This window comes from Lepisosteus platostomus, chromosome 20 (assembly GCF_059453375.1).
Source record: "Lepisosteus platostomus isolate fLepPlt1 chromosome 20, fLepPlt1.hap1, whole genome shotgun sequence".
Lineage (NCBI taxonomy): Eukaryota > Metazoa > Chordata > Actinopteri > Semionotiformes > Lepisosteidae > Lepisosteus > Lepisosteus platostomus.
Window position 1 is genome coordinate 6899989 of NC_142630.1, and position 26056 is coordinate 6926044.

Sequence of the window (26056 nt, forward strand, 5' to 3'; positions counted from 1 at the left end):
CTTTACATTAATGGTATTGTTTTATCAGAACCGGCATTTGTGGACCACAAACTCCAAAGGGTAATAATTAAGACAAGGTGAGATTGGCTGAGAAGGGGGTCTTCTCAGACACTTGGTACTTCTACCCTTCTTTACCCAAATGTTTTGGGCCATACGGTCGTAATGTACCATTTTAATGGCTCTGTTGATTTGGTCGCCAGCCAATATTTTCCATAATTGTCCTCCATTCAATAATGAAAGACAAACCAGAGGTCACAATTGGGAACAATGTGGAAATACCTCTAAAACTGAGGACAGGTAAAATTTCTTTATGCAAAGAAGAGTTTGCTGAAGTGTGGAATAAACTATCCAGACATGTTAAAACCAATAGTCCTTCAACAAAATGGCTGAATTAGTTGCTACCAAGTTGGCTAGATGGCCCAGGTGGCTTTCTCTTGTCTGTAACCAGTTGTATATTCTACTGTTATCGTTCACTTTCAGTCTGTGTTAAGGCAGATATGAGTGGCTTTTACAGCAGCAACACTTCATGCTGAACTGCTAACCAACCTGCAAGGTGGCTGATGTCCCTCACTGCATTGTCACACCTGGGGCAGCGTCACTGGCCAGTCAGGATACACAGGCACTGCACTTGCTCAGAAGCAGCTGGGGAGCCAATTAGGAAGCGTGCATGAGTGGATAATCAGCCACACACCCAAGATACACAGTCGAATCCTGGAGAACTGCAGTATCTTCTGGACTTTGTTCTGAATCATGTGATTTTTTCTATCTATATTTTTGACTAACCAGAGAACTTCAATATTAATTGCTGTCACCCTGACTGGGGTCCAGTCCAAAACAGTCAAATGAAGCTGGCATGTCTGATAGAATATAGTTGGAAACTGAAGCACCCAATGAAAACCCATGCAACATACAGAACACAATACAGTGAAGACAGAAACAAACACATGGAGTCGAACCCAGGACTCTGGGGGAGTGAGGCAGCAAAGCTTCTCGCTGTGCTTGTTGTTCCAGGTAACTGTATTCTAATCATTGTATTCTGCTTTTCCATAAAAACACAAACTTTAAAGAAATTGTTCATGACTGATGGAAGGAAAGACTGGAAGACCAATGGGCTGTGGACAGGACACTGCCTTTCTATAACGGATGAAGCGATTCCCTTACTATGTGTGAAGCACTTTGGGATGAAAAGGTAGATGCAGGAAATCATATCATTACATTAACCATTGAAGAACATATATAGTTGATTTATTTACTTCAAAGTTGACACTATTGATAAATTCTGCTGTGTTGCTGTCAGTCTCTGTGTTGTGTTGATCATTTCGTCCCAGAATCTGTCCTCTCAGCGTCCTCTTCTTGTGTCCTGGTTTCATTCCCTTTTATTTTACATGCTACAGCTGGCATTCTGACACCTGCAGACTCACTCGTGTCTTAGTTTTCAAACCCGTCACTAACGCTTGTTAGTCACTTCCTGGTGAGCCACTTTCTCACCAGGAAGTGTAGTTTTTTTTCCTCCAAAAAGGTGAGTTTCCTTGACGTGGGACCATCTTGTTCACCCTTTAAGTTTTCAAAAGGGAACATTTTTGGGGAAATCTTTTTAACATGAACTGAACACAGTCTCAGGCGGGCTGCTCACCATGCGCTAGTTTTGCCTTTTCTATTCTTTGCGCAGTATTTTAATTCAGTTCAGATTTGTGTATCCTTCTGTCCACATGCTGCTTTCCCAGCTGTTTGTTGTGGGGATTTTCTGAATGACACAATTGTACTATTTCTACCCTGCTGTTTCAAAGGAAGAGAAAGCCTTCTCTAACTGCCAGCATCTGTGCCAAAGCAACACTAAGCACTGGGTGGTGTTATACTTCTGCTGCCCTGTGACTGGTTGTATTAATTTGGCTTAGTTATTTGTTTTGTTTGTGTGGCCACGTGCTGTTAATTAAGGTCTGTTAATTTAGAGGACCTTTCTTATATTACTTGCATAATAATGTAACCTCCAATTAAAGCTCCTAGATTTTTTTTTAAACTAACTGAAATACCCAGCAGTTTTTATAGTAGTTCAGTAAGCAGTGCTTGCACTCTGGTTGATCCTCATTTATTTTCTTAAATTAGTTGCCTAGTAATTACTGCCAACCTACTGCCAAACTAGTGGCCTCCACTTAGATAATAATTGCTTATACGTATATAGCGCTTTTCTGGACACTCGACTCAAAGCGCTTTACAGGTAATGATCACTCTTCTAAGCTTTGTGTTATTGAGCCTTTGGATTTCCCACAAGAAGTGTTTTTTTTATTAAATCGTGTGTGTACTGTATTGTATGAAATCAAGCAAACTTGTAGAATACAAGAATGCAAACTTGTAGAATACCTCTCTGTAGTAAATTGTGAGCTGTGCCCTCGGTAAGATGGCGTCGAGTTTGGAATGATGGGAACGTGTTTAACATGTTTGAACAATTTTACATTTCTATGTTCCTTATGGCCGGTTACAAAATCGAAGGGCTCCCTCTGTTGATTAATAAGTGAGAGCAAACTGAGACGAAAAACTCAGCGATTCAGAATTGTGTGGTCATCTATTGATCGGAAAAAATACAAAATATGTACGAGATGTATTGAAATCAAAACCAAAAAATGTTTTGTAAATCAATTATGAAGGGAAAACTAGTATTATATAGTTGTTTCTGCAACTAACTACATTTCTTAATTTCTATGAGCAATACAGATTGCATTTCAAATATTGAGTTCAAGGAAACTTCTGATGTACTGTAAAAGGGAGAGCTTCGGAAATATAATGTTATTCCGGTAAAATACCACTGGGAGGCGACAGTTATACACGGGTCTATGAAGGCTGTTTTAAAGCTGCCCTTATTAATCCCACCAATCTGTTGCTCCTGACAGAAAGAAGCTTCCTGCTCCGACCAACATGTGTATCACGTGATTGGGGGGTTTGACAGACAAGAGTGATAACCAATCACATTTTGGGAATTAAAGTGCGCTAGATCACGATTGGCTTATGGGAACCTTACAGAAGGTTTACAAAATAGTAGCAAAAATCTTTGCTTTATGCACTTAGTTTATAAGATTTTAGATTGATGTTCAGTATTCGGGGATTTGAATTTGTCCACCAACTTTATTCAAGAGAGGAAAGATCAATGTCTATACAGGTGTCTCAGAGCAATTTAAAAATATGAAATATGGAAACATTTTTTTTCATTCCCTTTACCCGTTGATATGTATAGACACCTCTATTTTACTAAACCAAGCAGGATAAGCATCATACTGTATATACAGTTTATTCATTAAAATACGCGATCGATACGACACTGAAAAGCTAATGAACTGGGACAGTGAAGTGACATCTCGTTTTGCTGTGTACTAATGAAATTTGATATTGATCTAATATGGCTAAAACCATATTGAATTTCTATCATTCTGCTTCATATTCATTGATCTGAAATACACATTTCATTAGTACACAGCAAAATGACCAATTTCACTTCACTGTTCTAAACATATACTGTTCACTGTGTGTGATACAATACCCTTCTGCAGGAGTACTAGCCCTGCGTGATGTCTTTACTGTATATACAGTACAACCGCTTCATCCAATTCAGGATCACGGGGGAGCTGGAGACGACTCCATCCAGCAAGCACCAGGCGCCAAGCAGGATACACACTGGACTGGACGCCAGCCCATCTTACGGCACACACAGCCAGCCAGACTCTCACACACTCTCACCAAGGTCGGTAAAGTCATGTGAAACAAACACAGGGACATATTTTAACTTTTAACATGTGAAGAACCACTTTCAGACTAATAATAGGAAAAAAAATCTACAAAAGCTTGGAATAGATAACTGGGTCATACTGGGAAGTTATGACTTGATATATAGACAAATATTGACCCTCAGTTAGCAGAACAGCCTAGTCTCACTATTGTAACTTCTCTGAAGTTCTTATTCCCTTGCCACAGTCCTGATGAATCTGGAACCCTGACCGTAGCCTGTTTTTGTATCTTTTGAATGTTGCTGCATCATGCCTGCATAATCCCTTCATAGCTTCTACACAAGCTCTATAAATAATGTAGTTATGTTTACAGTGCTTGGTACAATGCGAGGTTAAAACAAATGTCACGACCTCTTATGGACTCAATATGTCATTTGTGCATGCCCCTATAAAGCATCATGCATGTGATTCTAACACCTTGTGCAGCAGTTTTGAAGGGATTATGAAGCCAGCGACACGAAATAAGTAAAGGCATTACCAAAAAATGGTAGAGAGAGAATTCACATTAATGAAAAACAGGCTAAAAAAATAGGAATTTGAAGGGAAAGCAATAGGATTGGCAGAATGTATTTTAAAGCTGTAAATGTTGTGCCATCTTTCTAAAAAAGTAGAAACATATCTGAAGAATGAACTGTTCATCTGCAATGCTGCCATTTCTTAGGGCAAAACTGGGGTAAAAGTAATGTACACAAAAAGATGGGAAATGCTGGTTGTCACTTCCAGTATCTTAAACCTTTTGAAACATGCTGAACGATTTTCCATCAATGACAGTGGTGATGGGGACTGACATTTGCAGAGCTATTGAAGACAAAAAACACTTTCTGTTCCTTGCTAAACTAAGAAACCAGATACCCCTTCACACTGATTGTGTGCTGAAGGTTCCAAAATAAGAATCCTGGTGGAATAAAACTTCATCGTTCTTTACCTGTTTGAAAGTTTTGCATTTTGAGAATTTATTCATTTACATTTCAAAACTCTGTGCAGGACAAACATTGAATTAAGGCACACTGTTCAGCATTTTAATAACTGATTTGAATAAAAGCACTTTCCGAATGATTGGATAATAATGGAAATCAATGCTACTAGTAGCAGAGAATTTTATTCAGTTATAAGCTTGACAATTTGAGTGGAATCAAAAAGCCAGTTGCATAAAGATCAATCAGCCTTATGCTACCTAAAAGAAATAACCATTGCTAACAACAAATGCCAAAAAACAAATCAAAAGTTTGGAAAAACATACTGTACAAATTGAATTCAGCCAAGGCTACAGTATACAGAATATAAAGTGAATTTAGAGGGAGAAGTGAAGAAGCACCAGTCCTGTTTTAAGACCCTCTCTCTGTCTGGTGGAAACTCTGGTTCAAGGGAAAGCGTACATTAGAAGCTAGAAGCGGACACTTTCTTAGAAAACCGGGAGGATTATTCCAGCTGACACAAGGAGAAGGAACAGCCATTGTCCTTAGCCCCCAAAGCAGGGTAGAGGGGCTCGGTGAATATTGCTTCGAGTGTGTGTAGGTGTAGCATGGAGTCAGGGGAGACACTGTAAAATGACAGCGTGCCCCCCACCCAGTCCAGATACACTCCCACTCTGGGGGACGAGGATACAGGTATGACGGTTTCGTTGTTATTGTGCCAGACGGAGTAACCGGATCCCCTGCATTCCAAACCCCAGGACTTGTCGTTGTGCCCAAGGCAACTGTCATAACCCTTTCCTTTTCTCCCTATTCCTCTGCATGCGACTCCTATAGTGACCCCTTTCCCACTCCACTCAACCTCCCAGTAACAGCGGCCAGTCAGCCCCTCTCTGCACAGCACTTGGGGATGCCACTCAAATCGCTCTGGATGGTCAGGGTATGGCATTTTCTCCTTCTTGCGCGTCATCTCTATATTCCTTTCAGAGACAGAAAGCCGTCGGTGTGTTGTCTCCAGGTCTGGTGTGAGCTGACAGGCATCTGCAGGAGAGAGTGAGGAGGAAGAGAGAACAGGTGAACTCAAGCAGACAGGACCAGAACCAGTAGAGTCCAGGTTAGTTCTACAGAATAAGGATTCATATACAGGATTGACAGCACAGTCACCTCAAATGTCTAAACAGGTGGACAGACAGTCAGACAGTTGGATGGACAGCCGGCTGGACAGTAAGATAGACACACAGCCAAAGGAATGGACAGCCAGATAAAGAGACAGGTAGTCAGACAGTGGGGTGGCCAAAAAATCAGACTTACACTGCAGAAACTGATCCCTGGTTCTTGGCACTGCAAGGGAAAACAGTATTAAATTAATTCAGACTCAGCCAGTATAAAGGACAAAAGGTTATCTTAGCATTACCATGATACAAATAGGGGATTTCAAGATGTATGAACATTTGTGGATGTACATCTGTTTAAGAACCAGGTTCAGAGCATCAGATAAATCTTTTAAACATGTATAACTTAAAATGTCTACAGTTTAAATTAGAAAGAAACTTTGAGCAGTTAAGGCGAGCAATGAAGAGCTGCCCTGCAATAGAAAATTTATCACTGGTACCACTAAGAGTCTCAATGTCTTCATCTGGAAAAACTGCAATTTTCTTCTGAACCAGGGGGTAGAGTTTCATATCTCCAGTAATGATGCAAGGGCATTCAACTGAATTATTTGGGCCTCCTCAGGCCCAACAATTCCACAATGGGACTCATTTGGGATAGACCCAAAATCTGGATTAATCAGGCTGACCTTGATGACATCTGTCACAAGCAGTCTACATCAGGGTAAATTTTGGCCTAATTGGTTTCATGTATTTGAATTCTAATTACAGTAGAATCTTGATTTGAATTAAACCATGGCAGTAACACAAATGGACGAACTTACAAGAATCAAATATGTAACTGGAACGTTACCAGTTTATATTTATCAAGAACTGGATAATGAATAGAAAACAAGCAATACAAAATACAGATAACATGCTCTTAGATCTCGGGAATCTAGCTCACTTTGTAATGTATGCAAAATATGTCTGTGAGGCTGCAGTGTTTACTATGTATCTAAAAGGCTATTGTGTGTGCACAATTTATATTTCAGTCTGCAGTAAGCTCACAGATTCTCTTGCAGCCAGCAATGTGGGTACAGTGTTTTCATCAGGCACCAGTCTCTGGTGTGTTATTTAGGCTGCAGTGTGTAAAGACATTAAGACAGCAGTTTCCCATTCAGGCTAAAGTGCGTGTACAGTGTGTCATACAGCGAGTGCTCTTACCTCCCACAAAGGAGAGCTCCGCCTCCTGACTGGGTGGACTGGTTTCTCCTCCTACAAAGCCTGAGTACACTCGGAATCTGTATGAACTCGAGTACTGCAGCCCATCTATAGTGCAGGTCGTCTCATCACCCTCTGTCAGCTTGGCTGCCCACAGAGCCCATCTTTCATCCTTGTATTCCACTTTGTACTGCAACACAGGCAGCCCCCCTCTCACAGCAGCTGGCTCCTCCCAGCTCACTGTGACGATTCCAGAGACGGCGTCTCTCTGTACCAGTGGGTGTCCAGGTGCAGCTCTTGGGTTATGTTTTGTCTGGATCTTAATGGCCTCACTGGCCTCACTCACCCCCACAGCATCCACTGCCCTGTACCTGAATTCATACAGTGTTCCTGGCTGCAGTCCTGACAGGGTCCAAGCATATTGTGTGTCAGGAGTGTCAGTGACCATCCAACGACCTCCTTGATCTTTGTGCCACTGTGCGCCAGTCAGAGCGCTTCTCTGCACTTCTCTGTACTCCACTCTGAAATGTTCTGTCTTCCCATTCTGTGAGGGCAGCAGCCTCAGGGTCACTCTGTCAATGTGGATGTCAATTGGCACAGGGGGATCCGGCTTCAATACAGGTCTGAATGCAGGGGTCACTAGTTTTCCATGGCTATAGAGGCGAATAGAGGCTCCAGGACTGGACTGGTCAGAGACAGTGGCGATAATGAATTGGGTTTTCTTATTATCTTTGTTGGCCTCTGCGTATTCTATAAACCACTGAAGAGTCACCCTCATCATGTCTGATGATGCAAACCATGGCTGGGTCTCCTCTTTGCTCAGTCCATTAACAGGGGCGGAGTTCTGCTTTAAGTTGTCAGATGTTTTGCTCTGCCAAAGGTAATGAGTCAAGACGGAGAGATACGGCTCTTTGTAGACCAGCGAGGTGAACGTGAAGCAGATGACAGTATCTATCTCTGGGTTGAAAAGGATGCTGTTGAGGTCACTGGGTGATGACATGACGGGGATGCCTTTCATGGCATCGGTGTAAGATCTCAGTATATTAATTTCAGATTCTTTCTCATCGAGCCATTTCTTCTGCTTGGAGTTAGTGAAGGGAGACTCACTGTGAGACTGGAGAAGGTTGACTAGGGCCTGCTCCTCTTCTTCACCCCCCCGGATGACTGGCAGGATTTCAGACAAAGTTTTCTGAAACCTTGTTTTGTATTGAGCCATGATGCTCTCAAACTGATGGAGTTTTTCCTTTATGATGCTGAACTGAGCCACGGTGCTGTCACTCTGCATGTCCCAGGACCTCCTGCTGGCCTTGATGCACTGCACCAGTACCGTCTCTATCTGTGATACCAGGTTTTCACTGATCTCCCTCATGAGCCGAGCAGCTCTTGGGTCCAGACTCTTCAAAGGATACAGCCAGACCCTTACAGGCACAGCTTTCTCCCCATTCTCTCCCAGCAGACTAGGGAGCATTCTGTAAACCTCCACAGCCTCCAGGTAATTAGATGGATTTTGTTGAATTTCAAAGTCTCCATGGAATGTGCAGCCAAACTTCTGAATGTTCTCCTTGTCTTCCTTAGTCACGCCCATTTCACCCCTGCTTCCGATAGGAATTTTGGGTATCTTTTCGATCAAAGCTTTGAGTCCTCCTGCAACATTTTTCTTCTCTTTCTTATCAGAGGTTCTCTGATCAAACACAAAGAAAGCCTGAGCCCCATACAGCACAGCTGTTACCACGTGGGTGGCTGTGTGCTGCTGAAAAACCTTTTCATACATCACCTGGCCCAGCTGGGTCATGGTCAGCTGCTCAAAGCGAGTGGTTCTGCTGTACTGCAGAGTGACCCTGCAATGTCGGCTAGAGGGGGACGTGTCCATTAAATATTTGGCGGACCCCCCTAGCTCTATGATGCCCCCGAGGATACTGGCCTTCAGGGAGCCTCTCACATTAAATGCCTTGGTCTTTTCCCTGAGAGAGTCAGAAGCAAGGATCTTGAACTCTGTGTTGGGCTTCACAGATACATCAAGATCCTTCATTAACGCTTCTCTGTCCCACAGAGTAACACCTAAAGAGAAGACAGAGAAGAACTTTAGTCACCAACTCCTGTTTGCCCGTTCGTTCATGTAGTAAAACGTTTGACTAATTAAAACAGTAACTCTACCAGAGTCTACAGTAGATATGGGGTTCTCGATCTATGGGTCACAACCCAAAATTGGTTGACCATACTGTTTAACTTTGTCATCTAAATCTACAATAGCTTTTTACTGCCAAGAAGTAAAAAATGACAAGCTCTGACCCGTGATCATAGAGTTCAAAGCATGCTTGAGAGAATGGCCATACCACCTGACCTACATGGGGGTACCAAAATGCCCCCTTTTAAATGCCCCTGGCATTAAGGAGTTTTGCCTTCATACTAGTGATATGCCAAGGAGACTCATTAGCAACTTCTGTATTAAACCACCTGTTTTTACAAGTAACAACACCTCATACACCCTCTCACGGCATTGCTATCTGTGGAGATAGAAGTTCTTCTTCCAAAATTTCAATTCATACCCATCAATCTGCAGGTGGGCTTTTACTCAATAAACTTCCTGGTGCCCTAGAAAACCCCCATCCTAGACCTGAGGCTTCTGAGATTGTCACTATGTCATTCTGTGAGGCATATTTTTCACAGCTAATTTTTTTGTTCAATAAATAGGAAACAATAAATGATTTACTTGTCAGAACATTAGTTTGTCATTGAACATGCTATACAGTTTGCTACCTTGAATTACAGTGTTGATTTGACCATTCATACAGTATATTTCAAAGTCTAGTCAATGTTAATATACAAATGCAAGTTAGCAGGAGAAAACTCATGATTACAGTATGCCCTTCTGCTACTCTGCTACAGATGTTCTCCGTCACTGTCAGGGAAAGGAGTCTTCTAACATGGCTGAAAGGAGATGCTCGCTGTGTGTGAGTGTGAGATGGGAGTACCTGGGATGAAGGTGTCATTTCGGCAGTCGTATAGCATCCCAAGGCGCAGGGGTCGCCCCAGGGCAGCGATCTCGATCGATTTGGTGTCCATGGCTGAAAAATGAGAGAGAGTCAGCAAGCTGCATCTGATTCACTTAACACCTGTTTCAGAGTCAGCAGAATACACAGCTGGCATTCAGAAATAATGGTATTTAAAATAATATTCTTAGTAGCAACTGAAAAAAAGCTTTTGCATTTGTTGTTCGGTGGGGATCAACCTTATGGTCACTACTGAGCGCACACCTGACTCCCTGGCAGGCTCAACACTTGGACTCAACGAGCTCTCTTCCCACCTCCTCTCCTCCTCTTGTAAAGAAGCTATATTCAGCCATCTCCTCTTTGATGGCTACCCTGTGTTTCAGAGACTAAGCCATAGTCTACCTCTTTCTGCTGGAGTCTGTGTGTGGAAGATGACACCGAGCTCCAGCAGTAGGATGTTTTATGGGATTAGGCAGTACGCCCGGGTGGGCCAGAGCTCACAGCTTTTGGTCTCCATGGAAACCGGCCTCATTCACATGAGGAGTCGCACACTTGTGGGGGCTGTGAGGAGTTGTTCAGGCCACTTGTCGCAACCCCCTGCCCCCACTTACAGTAGCAAGTAACAGTTCTGTTCAGTCCAAGATACTGTATGTAAACACTAATCTGTCTACCGACTGGTACTTTGTCATTGAGCTTCCCTGGTTGGGGAAGTGCTTGCTGTGGGCACCATACAAGCCCATTTTAGAGAAGGATAAACTCCTGAACCATGTTGCCAGTCGGTACTCTTTCTGTCGTCCATTCAGCTCTGCTTAGCACTGGACCAGTGGCGTTCTGCCAGACCTCCTGTCTATCCACCTTGATAGCCAGCACAGCTTCCCTGCTTTGCTCTGCCCTGCCCTGCCCTGCCCTGCCCTGTTACTGGTGGGTGCTCCTATCCTCCAGTCTCTGATCAGCCCGTCTGCTAGCCCCTCTCCTGTTCAGCTATCACCTTCAGGTCTTGAATCCAAATACTGGATCCCGGTGAAGAGCGCCTGCACTGAGATCCCACACTTCGATTCCTCAGCCACTCCAGCAGATGTGGCTTTTCCCATCTACCCACCATGACATAACATTTGGATATTAATTGGATTTTGATTGAATTTGTTGAAAAAATCCTAATTATGCATTGTTACACTCTCAGCTCCTAGCTCTGTGCTTATAAGCATTTTATTATTCAAAAGATTGAACTAGATTAATGGTTTGCAGAATTTACATGAATATTCAAAATATATAACAAAAAGCTTTCTAGCTTCATCAAGAGGAAGCTGTTATAGTAAGCTGAATGACAGTGGTGAATGGACTTGATCTATTATTTTTCATTTTAAAAAGAAAAGAAAATAAACTGTGGTTCTAATTTACCATGACATGTCTGCCAGACTTTAAAAATCCATTTTTAGGCAGAGCTAAATGTCAAAATATAATCAAAATATTCAATCCTAAAATGTATTAAAATTGATTAAATAGTGTAATCTGAGTGAGCCATAAAATGTTTTAAAAAATAAGGCATTCTACTTTAAATAAGGCATTTAATACTTATTAAATTCTAATAAAATGGATTGTTCTTTGTTTTTTAGAAGGCGTCATTTCCTGATTCCTCTTAAAATGTTACTGGTCTGTAATCTGCCTTTGAATCCTTGCCAAAGTTTGAGATTTACTGATAGTGCCTTGACAAATTCTTTCAGTTTCCCTTTGAGTTCCCTCAGGTTTTGACTCTAAAATGTTCTTGTTCTTATTCCCTTGCAGATTATCTCAGAACACCCCCTGCCCCTCAAAAACAAATTCAAACATGAAGTATTTTTGCTTTGAGAAAACAAAAGCATCAATTTTTAGCATCTTCAGACTAAGGTAAGGTCTAACTTGTGCAATATTTCTGAGGTGAAAGAAAGTGGTCTTAGAGATACTGTCAATGTGATCTTAAAACTCAACTCTGAATCAAGAATAACACCTAGGTTTCTCACTACAGGGTTCACCTGTGGACCCAGATTTCCTAATTTACTTGATATTTTTTTATTAATATTTGTGCCAACAATAAGAATTTCCTTTTTGTCATCATGGAGTTCTAACAAACGTTCAGGAGGGATGAAGGCAGCTGAACTAATTAAGCTCTCCTGGCGCAACTGGCACCTAATCCTGACATAACTGCCTCAGTTCCCATATACCACACGTCACCCTCTCCTCTTCCTCGCTCATTTTCACATCCTTCTTCCACCCCATCTCTAACTTTGCAGCTGCCCCTTGGTCGGCTCTCAGCCAAGTGAGATAACCCAAAGTTCACAAAATTCAATGAATTATTCGACTCTCACACAAACTTCGACTGCTGTCATTCCTCATGAAATTAAGATTGAGGAGATTATTATTCATCCAAATTATAATACTGGATATACTGTACGGTTTATCAAGGTATTTAGCGAATCAGTGTTATCTGGCTCTACAGATATGTATAGCTGTGTATCATCTGCATAACTGCGGAAGATGACAGCATGCTAATTAAAAATTCAACCATTAATAATTCATGTACAATGTAAAACAAAGGGGACCAATATAATTCCTTGTGGAACACCATACAGAATACCATTCTTTTCAGAAACTTGCTCACCAAAACTAGCAAAATATTGTCTTCAAGTTACAGTAGATAAGTAAAGTATTTTCCTGGTGTAAGATTATACTTAAGCATTTTTTATCAAGTTCATTTTCATGTGGAATTAATGTATCTGCTTATAGAGGGCATGTGCTCATTCTAGAGGATGCAGTCAGGTTGACAGATCCTTAATCTAATGAGAGAAGTATAGTGCATGTACAGCTTTGCTGTCTGTAATAGTTCCAAGAAGAATACTTGTTCTCCTAGGATTTTAAGACTCTTTTTATTCTTTATTAAACTTTATTCTTGTTTAGACTTTGCCTTCTTGTTTAAACTGCCTCTAAAGGTTCTAGAGAAAATGTTGCTACAGTGAAATTATGTAAACAGTCAATTGATTTCAATTTCAACCAAGATTAGGTTTTTTGTAGTCATTTCACATAACCATATTATATGTAGACTTTGGATAAATTGAAAATCACATCACAGAAGCTTTTTGAGATCTGCATTAACACCCTGCACCATAAAAACAGAATATGTAGTATAAAGCTGTATTGTATGATTTGAAATTCTCAGAATTGGAAGCCCAGTTGCTTGTCCTGTAGAATGATGCACATACAGTATATGCATAAGCAGTCAGCTCCATTTTTTTAAACATCACTGTTTTTAGAGGTATATAAATGTAATTAAATATTATTACCTCTACTGTACCTGTATTTGTGAAGGCTCAGTGTCTCTCTGTGTCTCCCAGGAATGTCTGCTCCAGTCAAACTGTGAGACAGGTTTCAATAACTGATACTGCACAGATACACACATACAGTAATGGCTCATACTCCTTTTTGTCCTGTACCAGTAGAACTGGTCTTTCATTTCTGTCTGTGGGTGGCAACAAGAATGGAAACCCTTGAGAAAAAAATAAATAGATTTTAATGGTGCACTCCAAATGTGTGAAGGATTTTTAAAGTAAAGCAAAATGTTCATTATAAAGCTCACCTTTATGGTGTGGTATTTTATATCTGTTGCTAAGCATTACCCAATATACAAAAGACATTCAAAGTATTTAAAGGACTCTATTAATACATACTGTATACTCTAGTATGAAATGACGGATATCTGAAACAGTTGAAACAGTTTACAAAGACATCTTGTAATGAAATATATTAATGTAGTATTCACTTTAATTTCACAAACCAATATATTTCTGAACCAGAAGTCTACTTTCTTCATAATGTGAGGAAGGGGACTGAGATATGTGATCTATAACTAAACTGGGTAGCTCTGGGACTACTGGAGAGAGAATTAGTTGCAGTATTAATTGATTTGCCTACAATGCAAAGGTCATAAATTCTCCAAGTTGAGAAACAACTCATCATACCATTACATATTCATTATTGTGTTTAAAATTCTAAAATCCTCAAAGCCTGGGTTCTTTTGTTGCAGAAAAAAGTCCTGTCTTTGATTCATGCACCCATTCATTGAAGAAGCCAATGTCTTAGGTCATCTTTTTACAAAATATTCTATTAACTATATTATAAATAATTACTCCTTCATTTTAAATAGCTTTTTTCATTACAGATGATCTCTAATCTCTTAACATATAGTAAATTGCATTTTTTTTTTGCATGTGTATCTTACTTTCTTCTAAATGAAAGCAAAAGCCCTGCTGGCAGACTGGAATGTACTGTTTGGGACTGACAAAGATCCTGCCAGCATCTCTTGACACTCTGTGTTTTAAGGCATGTCAGTGTCACTGGAATGTACTTTCTCTTTGCTCAAACCTGCTGAACGTGTATATTCTGTTGTCCATGTGGTACAGTAGCTTGCAAAGATTTTCTATTGTACATGTATATCTTTTTTTTTCTTTCCATCGTTCTTGTCTCTGTATTTTGAAGTCCCAACTGGCAGGAAGTTTTTTTTTTTTTTTTTGCCTCCTTCAGGTTTAGGGATCCAGAGACTACCTTGTCAAGAAGTTAATTCTAAATCCATGACGTTTTATTTTTTTGGTCTCTGCCTGCGTCCAGTTGCTGTGCTCAGCTTCAGCAGCAGCTTTCTATGCCTGCCTCTTCTCAGTTGCTTTTCCTTCAAAACGTGCCCACGTCTCATGTAACACTGCTATCTGCTTTCTTGTTCTCTAACTGGATCTGCTTGGGAAAGCAGGTTTGTCACCTGGAAGCCTCATCTGCAGACTTTCCTGTCACAAAGGCAGCCTCTGGAAGCTATGGCTTCAGTACTTCTATCTGCGTTTGTTTCTCGGCACTTAATGTTATAGACTGCTGGTTTCACACATTATATTCAATGGTTTGGCACCCTTATGGCTCCGGCATAACAATTACACAATTTGCCTTACACTGTGCCTCATCTAAGGAGGATCTTTAGCAGGTCCTCCTAGAGTCTACATTCAGTGCCTTGCTGCAGGTTTGTCGTGTGCAATTCTTCAGTGTCAAACCCATTTTGGTTTACATTATGTACAGATCATGCTTATCTTACTTGGAGGGACCAAGCAGAAAAAAATATCTGACAATGTCACACAAACTTTGTTTTTCTTGCAGGGGTAGTCCATAAAACAATCCAGCACTGCAAGGGGTCTCAGCTTGTTAATGTCCAGGGTGCCTTGTGGTGGCTGTGGCAGCGTTCACAGGATTGAGCTTCATAGGTGAGATACGTAACAGAGCAGTATCTGGGGTGTTGAAACTAGTTTAGGCCACTGAAAGGCAGCCTAGAGATGCTCCATAGACAGAGAGCTAAATAAGGTTTTACATTTGTAGGAGTAATTGACTTCAGCAGTCACTGATTTGATTCTTTGATAAAAGGGGTCAAAACCCAGCTAGGGCTGTCTAGTCTGGTGTCAGGTTTAACCTGTAATGCTTTGTGTTGAGTGAACCCTGGAGGTTATAGTTCAGACTCATTGGGGAGAAAATATACAAAAAGGTTCATAAACTCATATAACATAGTGACGGCTACTGTGTCAGGGGCACTGATATTGCCTGTTAATCCACCGCCCTGGCCAAACAGGATCTGCCAGTTAGATTCGCCACAGTCTTATAAGGGAAATAGGAAGGCTAGCAGGCTACAGCCCAAGTCAAGGTCAGTTCAATGGTTAATACGAGGATCTGGTGCTAAGCAGATATATTTTAGAAATGTTGCTGTGGTTAGTGTTTCCAGTTCATAAGAAGCAATTACTTCACCTTATGGCTATCATAAGTAAGTGCTTAGAACACTACATATTCCCAAAGTTATGTTTAGACTGTACTGGATCCTAAAGTAGATACTTATCATTTTAAGGTGACTACAGATTATTCTCTGCTTTAAGCACTTCATTTGTTAAAAACAAATACAGTTTTAAAACTTGTTCATTATTGCATGTTTAAACCATGAGTAGTTTCTTTATCACCAGAAACTCTGCATGTGATGGGTAAAATATCTGGCAAGCAGAATCACATGACCTGACAGCACTTCAAGTAGGAAGCTCCATCAGAATGTACTGTACTGTATAGGTTGCAAAGGAACAAGTAAAGGTTTATTCCATGTTGAAAAGAGAAGAAAAGAAACACAACGTTCTAGCACCCGAAGAAGGCCCTACAGCGGAAACGTTGTGTTTCTGACCTGACAGTATACTGTATGTTTGAACATGATATATTCATTTTCTTGATAGAATTTCTGCAGTAGCCTAACATTATAAACTGTGCAATTAACATGTTGTTAAATTCATACAGTACCTTTTTCACAAACAAATTGAACTAAATAAAAGATTTAACCAAAGTGAGTAAGGACAGCCTTTTCTCTGATTAATATATCCTTCCGACGTGCAGGAGATGCTTTAATCATCCTGAAACCAAAGACTGAGAATGCATAGAACTTTATCTTTTAAATAACAAAAGTTCAACAGGTTCTAGGTTCTTTGATTGTTGACAGGGAAGAATGCTCAGAATTTCCCTTCAGGCTGCCTCTGCCTCACCTTATTAACAGCCAATATCTCCTACTGAATTAGTTTAGTGAAAGAAATTATGAGAATTACTACTAAGCAGCAATTTACAGTAGTAAAGGTTTAAATTATAGCCATATGATATAAATTATGATAGCCATAAGGTTTACAATAGGGCTGGAAAAATGGCAGTTTTTAAACTACCAGTGAATTGTTGTTATGTGTACAATCCATTGATGCATTGTTCTAGTTGTGAAATAAAAAGCCTAGTTACTCACCTGAATTCTAACAAATTATTAATGCTTTTTTCCCCCATATGTATCTTTGCATGATACTGTTGAAATTATATTCCTCACTAATTTTCAAAGACAAATTCTGTATTCTGCAAGTACAGTACGTTGGGAAAAAATAAACATATAAAGGACAATTTAACTATGTACAAGTCAAACTAATGTCTATTCCAAGCATTTAGGATTTTTTTTGTTCTGAGGAAGACTGTGGCATTGACATTCAAGTTTAGAGGAAAACAGTTTGATTACTACAATCCCTCCCTGCTTTGCTGAACATTTAGTTTCAGAGGAAGTTTAAAATCCTGTCCTATCTTAAAATGTCTGAGGTAACGTTGTTTTTGCAGATGTGTTATTTTAAAAAAATCAATGACTGGGCATCAGAATACTGAGTAACCAAATCAAGCAGGCACATTGTACATGCTCCTCTGCTTTTCCTATCCAAATCCTGGCCCATACAAATGTCATGATGATGAAGTAATGCAGACAGATGGTACAAGTAGAGGAGTAAAAAGTATGATCTTATTTAAACATACATACTTGAGTAAGAGTATCCCCAAAACAAAGTATTTATTTATACAACTTACAGTAGTATTTTAATTCAGTTTCTGCCACACCAGATTTGTATAATGTTTGTAAATGTTTTTTAATTAAAAAATAAATTAATTAATTAGGTTTTATACAATTTTAACACCATTTTAAAGATGCTCTCCTCAGCTATGTTTGGTGCGTAATAGCATGAAAGAAAACATTCTGTCTTATGTTGGCAGGAACTTATATTTCACAGCTAGATTCCACCCACACTGTTATCTTTAAAGAGATGAAAGTGACTGGAAATGTAAGGGGGTATAGACTATAATATATAATTATTATTATAATATATAATTATAATTAATATTTTACGTTTTTTATTTATAGTTATACTGTATATTATTACGTATTCACACATAACTATTACTTGAATTGTCATCATTTGTCATTTAAAATTGTGTCATGTTTGCATTACATCCTCTCTGCAGATCTGTATATACTGTACTGTACAAAAACATTTTTGCCATCTTGGGATGAGACCAGAGGAGTCTTATTCTTAAAGACTGCTTTGAACACAGTAAGAAGGTTACTGCAGTGTAGTTATGTTCAACACTACTTGTTCAAACCAAAACACACAAAATCCAAGAAATACAAGCAGGTCACGCAGAATGCTATGCTGATCATTTTATTTATGTAAACATAATTATCTGTGTATGCACAATATAACAAAAGCACTAATAACAAATACAGTTAAACAATATTTTCATTGTCTGTACCCAGGCTTGAGCTAATAAGCCTATATAGTTTTCTTAAGGCAAATTGAAAATCTACACATCATGTTGAACTGTGATACACTGAAGGATAGTTTAGACCATACACATTAAGATCCACTAAAAGGGACAGTTAAATATGGATACACTAGAAATCCCATCTTCCAATGCTATGAATCAATATCAATCAATACGAGTCCTTGCTGGCAAAAAAACTATATAAAAGCCTTTAATATTCCTCACATTTATGGACAAAAATAAACCTTTTTTAATTTTCCTGTAAACGTGACAGCAGATTTATGAAGTGTTTGACATTGTTACCAGAATAAGGCAGGAGATGTAAACCATGAGATGATGTGATTCTGTCACATGGTCCACTTGCCCTCCAAGCTCTGCCAGTTTCAGAGGATCATTCAATATTCCCTTACTTCTACAGAAATCAATCTGAGCTGCAGTTCAAAGATATACACTAGTTGATATTAAATTTAATAGGATATCTCCTTGAATCCCACAGTTTGAGTAAGAGTTAAAGGCATCCTTGTGGAGCAGACAAATCACCAGATTACACCTTTAAAAAATATAAATTCAATAGTCAGCATGATTTAACATTTCTAGACTGCTGTAAAATTATTGGTTGACCATACAATAACATCTTTTGGTGTTTGCAATACAGAAGTCACTAATTACAAATTACAGTATCTTGTCAAGTTTGTGTTTTACAGCCGATTTAAGAAAACAACATTAGGCATATTTTTAATGCCCTGGAAAACATTTTCTTATTGTAAAGATTAATGTTATCAGAGCCATTTGCATGTCATATTTTCTTAAAATATGGTAAACTGCCTTGTACTGTATTACCTTAACTAACAACCAGTGAATTTTATAATTAGCCAATGGATTGTGGAATTGGCAACATTAGCAATGGCATTTTTCTAAAATCCCCCGTTTTGTATTGGATTTATTTTACTATGAACTGTGGAGCAGTGAGGATTTCCTTTGTATAAGTCTGCTAAAGAATGAATGTAAGGAGTTAAAATGAACATGCTCTTTCTGTGATCGCCATTGGCCTTTGTGGAACAATCAACCGTCAGCAGCTGTATCAGTGCGGAGACTGTTCTGGACTCCAAGCTAAATTTCAAAGCCAATAATGACTTGATCCTCAAAAACGGACAACAGCATCTTCTTTACTTAAGGAAGCTGAAATATTTTAAGACTCATTGTTGATTTTGTTTTATCAGTCCTTCCTTGGATCTGTTCTAACTTTTACCCTGATCTGCTGGTTTGGGGACCTGAATCTGAGGAGCAAGAACAAACTGGGCAGCCTTCTGAAAATATGTCAGAGGATCATTGATGCTGATCTCCCTGCCCTCTCCCCCATCTATCATACACATCCATCTGTGATAATCCTTCACACCCCTTGTTTGATCATTTCCAGTTACTCCCATCAGAACACAGATACCAACTCCCAATCTCCAAAACCAACAGATTTACAGTAAGTTCTCAATCATACCCATAGCCATATCGTTACTTAACACTTGACTTTCTAGGCAAATATTTATGTATATAGTTGTTCCTGTCGTGTTTTTATTTTGTCCTCTGTACACCAACACTGCTGCTGTAAAACAAATTGCCCCCCCCCCACCAGGGATAATAATAACTCTCTCTCACCCTGCAGCTCGCAACTGGGAGCCCACTGAAGCTCAGCAGGTGTGAGCCTGGCCAGTACCTGGATGGGAGATTCCACTGGAAGAGGTGTTAGTGGGGTCTTGCGGCCGAATGATGTAAAGGATGAAATGAAAAACCCAGGTACTAACTCTCCATAGTCATTAAGAATTCCAGGGCATTTCTCAAAAAGAAGAGGGGTGTTATCCCAGTGTCCTGGCCAAATTTCTCCCTTGCCTTTGGCAATTATAATCCCAGGCAGACCTTGCTAACTAGCCCTTCCCTAGGTCGAGTGGGCTGATTCTCCCACTCAATCCAATGGATGCTGCGTCAGTGCCCCCGAGCTGATCACACTAGTTATGACAACCCGTTTCATGATGACCTGGTATGTTTGCTACAAAGCAGGCACTAGAGTTCAATGGCCCCCTCACCTCTGGCAGTGCCCTGGACAGCACAGCCAGGTAGCCAGATTAACGCCACGCACTATGTTTGTGGATATTGGCACCTCCATGTCCATTACCGACCTCCCACGACCCCTACCCTCTAAACAAATTTCAACACCTGGTGTCTATGGTTCTCCCTGTACTGCAAAACTGTCCCTTCCTGTCCCAGTAGATCCTGGGTCCTTTCTACTGGTACAACAAGGATAAATGAATGTTGCTTCTGGTCCTCATGCAGCTGTATCTAATATTATCTCATCAGATCTCTTATTTGTCCTGTGCAAAAACCAGGTTTGTGTTTACACAGCTGTCCATTGGCCTTGAGGTAAGTAAACATGGAAGAGGAAATAGGTGATCTGAGGAGCTGTACTATTAGTTAACACAAGCTAAACTCATTTATTATTAAATTATCACATAAAGACATTCAATGTCATCTGCCTTGTGTTTGCCCAGTCTTGAATTTTAGCTAAAGCTTTTGGAATTTAATTTGCTGTCTCTCTCTGTCAGTGTTAGTTAATCATTCTAACTCAGTGTTATTTTGTAAACATGGGTAGTTTAATAATTATACCAGACTCAACATTTGCTGTTCTCCTGTCCATGGATACTATTCCTGACTTGAGCGACTATTGCAAAAGTTGAATGCAGTTGAAGCTGATTAATGCAACTGATCTGCTCGTTGTTTTTAGACTAGTTTTCTGTACTCAGCCTTCAGTATCTGAATATTCTAGTCCAAGTACATTATTTCCAATAACTTCAGCATACAGAATTTATGCATCATTCTCAACATGATAATTAAGAATTTGCTCCATTTTTTTTGACTAAGTACAGTAGCTCTAAAAAGGCAGTTGCTTTTAGAGGACTGACATGGGTGGAAATGACAATACATCTCCCACAATGAATATTTTTTCTTTGTGCCTAGGTTCAATTGGTTACTGTTCAGCTGACTGAGGGGAGAATTGAAGCTCAGAACTTGGCAAAGGGATGATAAGAATTACAGTACAAACCCCAAACAACTTTTTAAGAGCTGAAAGAAAATTAAAAACATTTCAGTTTGACTGGGATAAAGAACACTGCGACACAGGAGTTCCTCAGGTCCAGTGGAGAGAATCTCTGCACTTGAGGACAAAGCTTAAAGAGCATGGACATCTACTGCACCACACGGCACCCCAAATCATGAATCTAAAAGGCAATTAGGTCTTTAGCTTTCATTAATTATTTGATTAACTGGAAATTAATTTATGTTTTACATTTTATAGTGACCGTGCTTTCAAAGGAGTGTATCTTATAAAAAACTTATCACTGAGAAAATAATTACGTCAAGTCATTTGGGAACTCAAGGTGGATCTATAACTATAACACTCCTCAGGCAGAATTTGACATTGTTAATTAATGTATGGTGACAGTGATGGGCTGTGTAGATCCATCTTTGTCTCAACACGCAGAAATAATGGAGATGTTATCACCCACATTAAACAGTTACGATGTCTGTTCTCAATGGCCTTCTTTGATCATCAATAACTAAAACTGATTCACGTTTTCCTTCTCACTGATACCCTTTTGCTTTGTATCTTACAAAATTCATGGCAGAAGCAGGAACTGTAAATGTACCAAAACTCTTTAAGGGCATGCAATACAGTTTTCAATTAAAAAAAATAAAACAAAAGTACAGTATCAGTAGTCATTACATTTAACCACTTTACTGTTTATGCAGGTCTTGAAGTGAGGGAAAACCTCTCCTAATTGCTCAGTGTCACTGAATGACGAATATCATACTTTTAAGTTTTTCTACAATATATTCCAGGGGTTACAATACAGGGCAGAGGCATCTGAGCACTGGACAATTCTGTTAGAAACCTAAAGAGGAACCTCTAAGATTCATAAACATTTGGACTATGAGACTTTGCATTCAAAATTACCCTTTTATAGCTGGGTTAAACATTCTGTACTGCCTTCGTACCAAATGTCTACAGTACAGAATGATTATTCCAACCACATACAATATGAGTGATTGTTAATACTGCAGAAAAGGCATGTTTAAGCATTATAATATCATGGCCAAATGCACTGCTTAGAGTATTTATTAAACTGAAACTGACAATGAAATAATTTTCTAATTTTCTATATCAATTTGTATTGAATTAATTGAAATATTAATTATATATATTATATATTTGATAGTGCTACAAATCAGTAATATTCTCAGAACATGATATTCTTTATAATCAGCGACAGTGGAGCTATTCAGTGGAGCTGAAATGCCCAGTGAAACATAAAGTGCTCTAATTCATCTCTCATCAAAATTGTACTGAATGCAACTCGAGGGAAAATTACAGCTAGAGATGTACAGAAAAGTAGTTTCTGCTTTTTCATTTTAACTGTCAGCTAAGCTCTGAAAGCAAGGTCTCTCTCTCAAACATACACATACGTCCATATGCACACAACAGGAGCCTCCCAAGAGGCTGTAAACAGGACAAAGCATCCGATAACAACTGTTCAGTCTGCAACAAAAATGTAATGTCATTTTATAATACTGCACTGGGAATGGCACTTTAGTTATTTGGCAAGCCACTTTTCTAAATAGCTTATAGCTCAACTGATTGGCAGACAAACACAAAAACACACACTGTACTACGGCGTTTGTTCACGGCTGTACAGGACAGGTCCCGGGTCTCCAGCTGACTCCTGCCCGCTGTCCTGACACTGTCCCCACCCAGCCAGACGGCCCGCTGGTTACTGAATGAAAGGCATTCGCTCCTTGTTGTCATTGTCACCCTCATGGTCCTCCTCCTCCTCTCCCGCCTCACTTGTCTCCGTGCTGTCATTCGCCATCTGCAGAGGAACATGGGATATCACACTCTACAATGTCCATCACTAACACAGGCACAGAACACATGGATCCTCCAGTTTTTAATAGAAAGAGTGAAGCAGCTGCACTGACAAAACAAATTAAATTTAATTTAAACATTTAAATGTTTAGGCCTTCAAAGATATTTTGTCTCTATCTTAATGATGAACAGGGAAAAGAGAATATGTTTTACAAAAAAACAGCAGAATCTGTATGCTGTTGTTCCAGTCAAAATTCTAAATACACATTCAATACAATGAAAAGATGTTTGTGATGCAAACCTAGAAATAGGCAAACATTACACTGATCTGATCAGATCATCTAATTTAACAGAGAAGATGACTCTCTTCCAGCACCCTCTTAAGAAACCTCATTGTTTCATTTTGAGCATCCACTGCATGACACAATACAATTATAACATGATACAAGGATGTTATTATTCATAAGGCATAAAAAATGTCATAATTTACTTACAGTATGTAACGGTGATAAATTGGTTTGTAGAGATTAAGCATGTAACAATGTACAATGTAAAACGTTTATATTAGTGCATTTTCCAGTATTGTTTTTTTTTAAATAATCAATACTGCTGAGGGGTTTATGGACTTTCGACATTTTTCGCACATTGGGCCTCCACGAGCAGCTACTGTAGGTTCAAAGATTCCTGAATGATTGAGTAAAAACACCATTTTTGGGGGATAGAGCCACTAAAGACTACAGAAATGTTACTTCGCCTTGAACTGCCGTTGAACTGACGAACTGCTAATTACTAATCTCCCATCAGGTTCAGAGAATTTGCCTTTAAAACAGACTGATTCATGAACAGACTCCAGAGATGGAGAGAGTCATAGGCTGTGAATCTGGCAATAGCCTGGCAGCACAGGGTTAGCTTTTGTTTCCAAGACACATCCTTCCCAGAACTATTTTTTATAGGGAAAGGTCTCCATGGATACAGGTGACGTGCGACTGGAAGATTTCCTGTTGACTGTCACCAGGCCTGGCCTTATTCTGATAGCCAGGGTCCAAAGAAAAGCCGCTGAAACCCAGTTCACCTTTGCTGACGTTTGTATATTTATAGTGTAACAGTTCCTTGTTTTTACGTTACTAATTTCAATGTTACTATTCTTTCATGTTAAATTAAATATATTTTAAAAACTGTAAAGATTTTTGACCCTATAAACAACAGGTATTATTAGGCATCCAGACAGTAACTTTAATCCAACTGCGATTACAATATAAATCACACTGTTAAAATAAGCAGGCAGAGACTTGCTCAAACTCAACTGCTTCTAGTTTTCTAATGTTGACAGACTGCTTTTCATATTTAAGACCAGGCATTCAGTCAGTCTTTATCAAGGAACTATAAGGCTGATTTCATTAAATAATCCTATTCAGATGTTCCTCCAATCTAAGCTGACTGGATAGGAGATAACCTTTTCTCTTTAACAAGAACACATCTAAAGAAACAAGAGTCTACCTGATTTAAAAATGGAACTTAAATAGTTCCATAAACATCCCCTGATACGTAACAATACTTGTCAATTTTGGAATTACCAGCAGTTACTCATTGCCCACTGCAAGATGTTTAACATCGGCACAGAGGAAAGCGTAGCATCACACAAGGCCAGCTACTTCAATTCACATGGCAGATGAGCCAGGCATAACAGAAAGAATTGCAGTGTCAGAGAAAGCACTGATGCAGCTCCAAGGATAACGCTGCAGCACACTATTTCAAAACCTCCCCTAACCCAGAAGCAGTACAGTAGGTTGTGCACTAGCCCAAGAGTCACCAAGACACCAGATTCAAAGCAGCAGAGGTACAGTACATTTATAAGGCTCAGTCTGCAGTCACGGCAGTGTGTGTTTATATGTTCAGACAATTATTTCTCCTTTCAACAGACTGTGTGCATGTGAGATCGTAGGGCAATGGGAAATATAAAAAAAAGCTTGCAGGGTTTTCTGTGGAAATGTTCTAATACTAGAGAAAAAAACAGGGAGGAAAAGTAGAAAAACAAATTACTGTATACTTTTTGTTAAATAATTTCTTTAAGAATGCTAAGACAATTATATGAACCAGATTTAGGCTGAAGAAATCTGGATGAGGAATGAAGACAATAAGAAGTGTAAAAGTTGATATTGTTTAAACCTGATGTTATTAGTAATCCTGTAATCCCTGAGTGAGCAATCAACCGCTTGTATCACAACAGACCAATTCACACATACAGTATACAGTATATTATTACTCTTGTTGGTGTGTTGTGCATGTGTTAGTGTTGTATTAATAAATTGTATACCGTATATTTAGAATCCATGTTCATGACTACTTATTGTTGTGTTGGATTGATTACTTACAGCCATCAAAGCACTCTTGCAATTTACTGTTCCAATCTCTAGTTCCAGTTTATTATAAAACCCCTCACATCACTACACTAGAAATCTCAATACTGTATAACATGTCCTATGCTTTAGTGTTATCTAATGTTCCTGTTGCTTGTTTGAAGAATAATAGAAAGTTTGTTGAATAAACCCTTCCTTTCCAATTCCATGTAGATTTTCATTTAAAATATCATTTTTAAGTACTGTTCTAATTTAGAGTGTAGTTAAATGATTATAGTTAACAAAGCATGCATGGACATGCTGAATGCTGTCTTGGTCTTAAAGGTTAGAATATAAAGCCTGCTGGATTTAATACTTGCCAACCTAGGGGTGAATACAGTATTTTGAATGGAAGGGAATGGAATTATTACCTTTAAGATATTGAAAAAAGATGTACATTTTGGGGGGCTCTAATTTTGGCATTTAATGTATTTTTTCAGCTTCACCTTTTGATTTTATTCTGTCTTGGAGGTTTGGGCCCTGTTTTGGCCCCCAATCTGAAGAGTGCTTTTGAAGAGTGAATTGTATTTTTAAATCCATCACCATTAAAAGAAGACTCTCGGTATGCTTTATACCAAAAACCCAGAAGTTTGTCTCCATGGTGTACATTTAGGTGAGGTTTG

The 26056-nt window shown here is 39.3% G+C and overlaps 2 protein-coding genes across 3 annotated transcripts in view; both read right to left on the reverse strand.

Annotated features, from left to right (window-relative positions):
- Positions 1–4690: 4690 nt before the first annotated feature.
- Positions 4691–13461, reverse strand: LOC148644401 (neoverrucotoxin subunit beta-like). The gene is made up of 5 exons (XM_088613840.1): positions 13312–13461; positions 9969–10061; positions 7000–9054; positions 5996–6025; positions 4691–5725 (listed from the first exon to the last, which is right to left on the reverse strand). Exons 2-5 carry the CDS (start codon positions 10057–10059, stop codon positions 5193–5195), a joined length of 2709 nt encoding a protein of 902 aa, XP_088469966.1. The 5' UTR covers positions 10060–10061; positions 13312–13461; the 3' UTR covers positions 4691–5192.
- Positions 13462–18009: 4548 nt separating this feature from the next.
- vat1l (vesicle amine transport 1-like) overlaps positions 18010–26056 on the reverse strand; it is a 41157-nt gene continuing 33110 nt past the window's right edge. For both annotated transcript variants that reach the window (XM_088613471.1, XM_088613470.1), the window contains one exon: positions 18010–23041. In XM_088613471.1, coding sequence (XP_088469597.1) covers positions 22943–23041 — 99 coding nt within the window. In that variant the 3' untranslated portion in view covers positions 18010–22942. The remainder of the gene's footprint in view (positions 23042–26056) is intronic.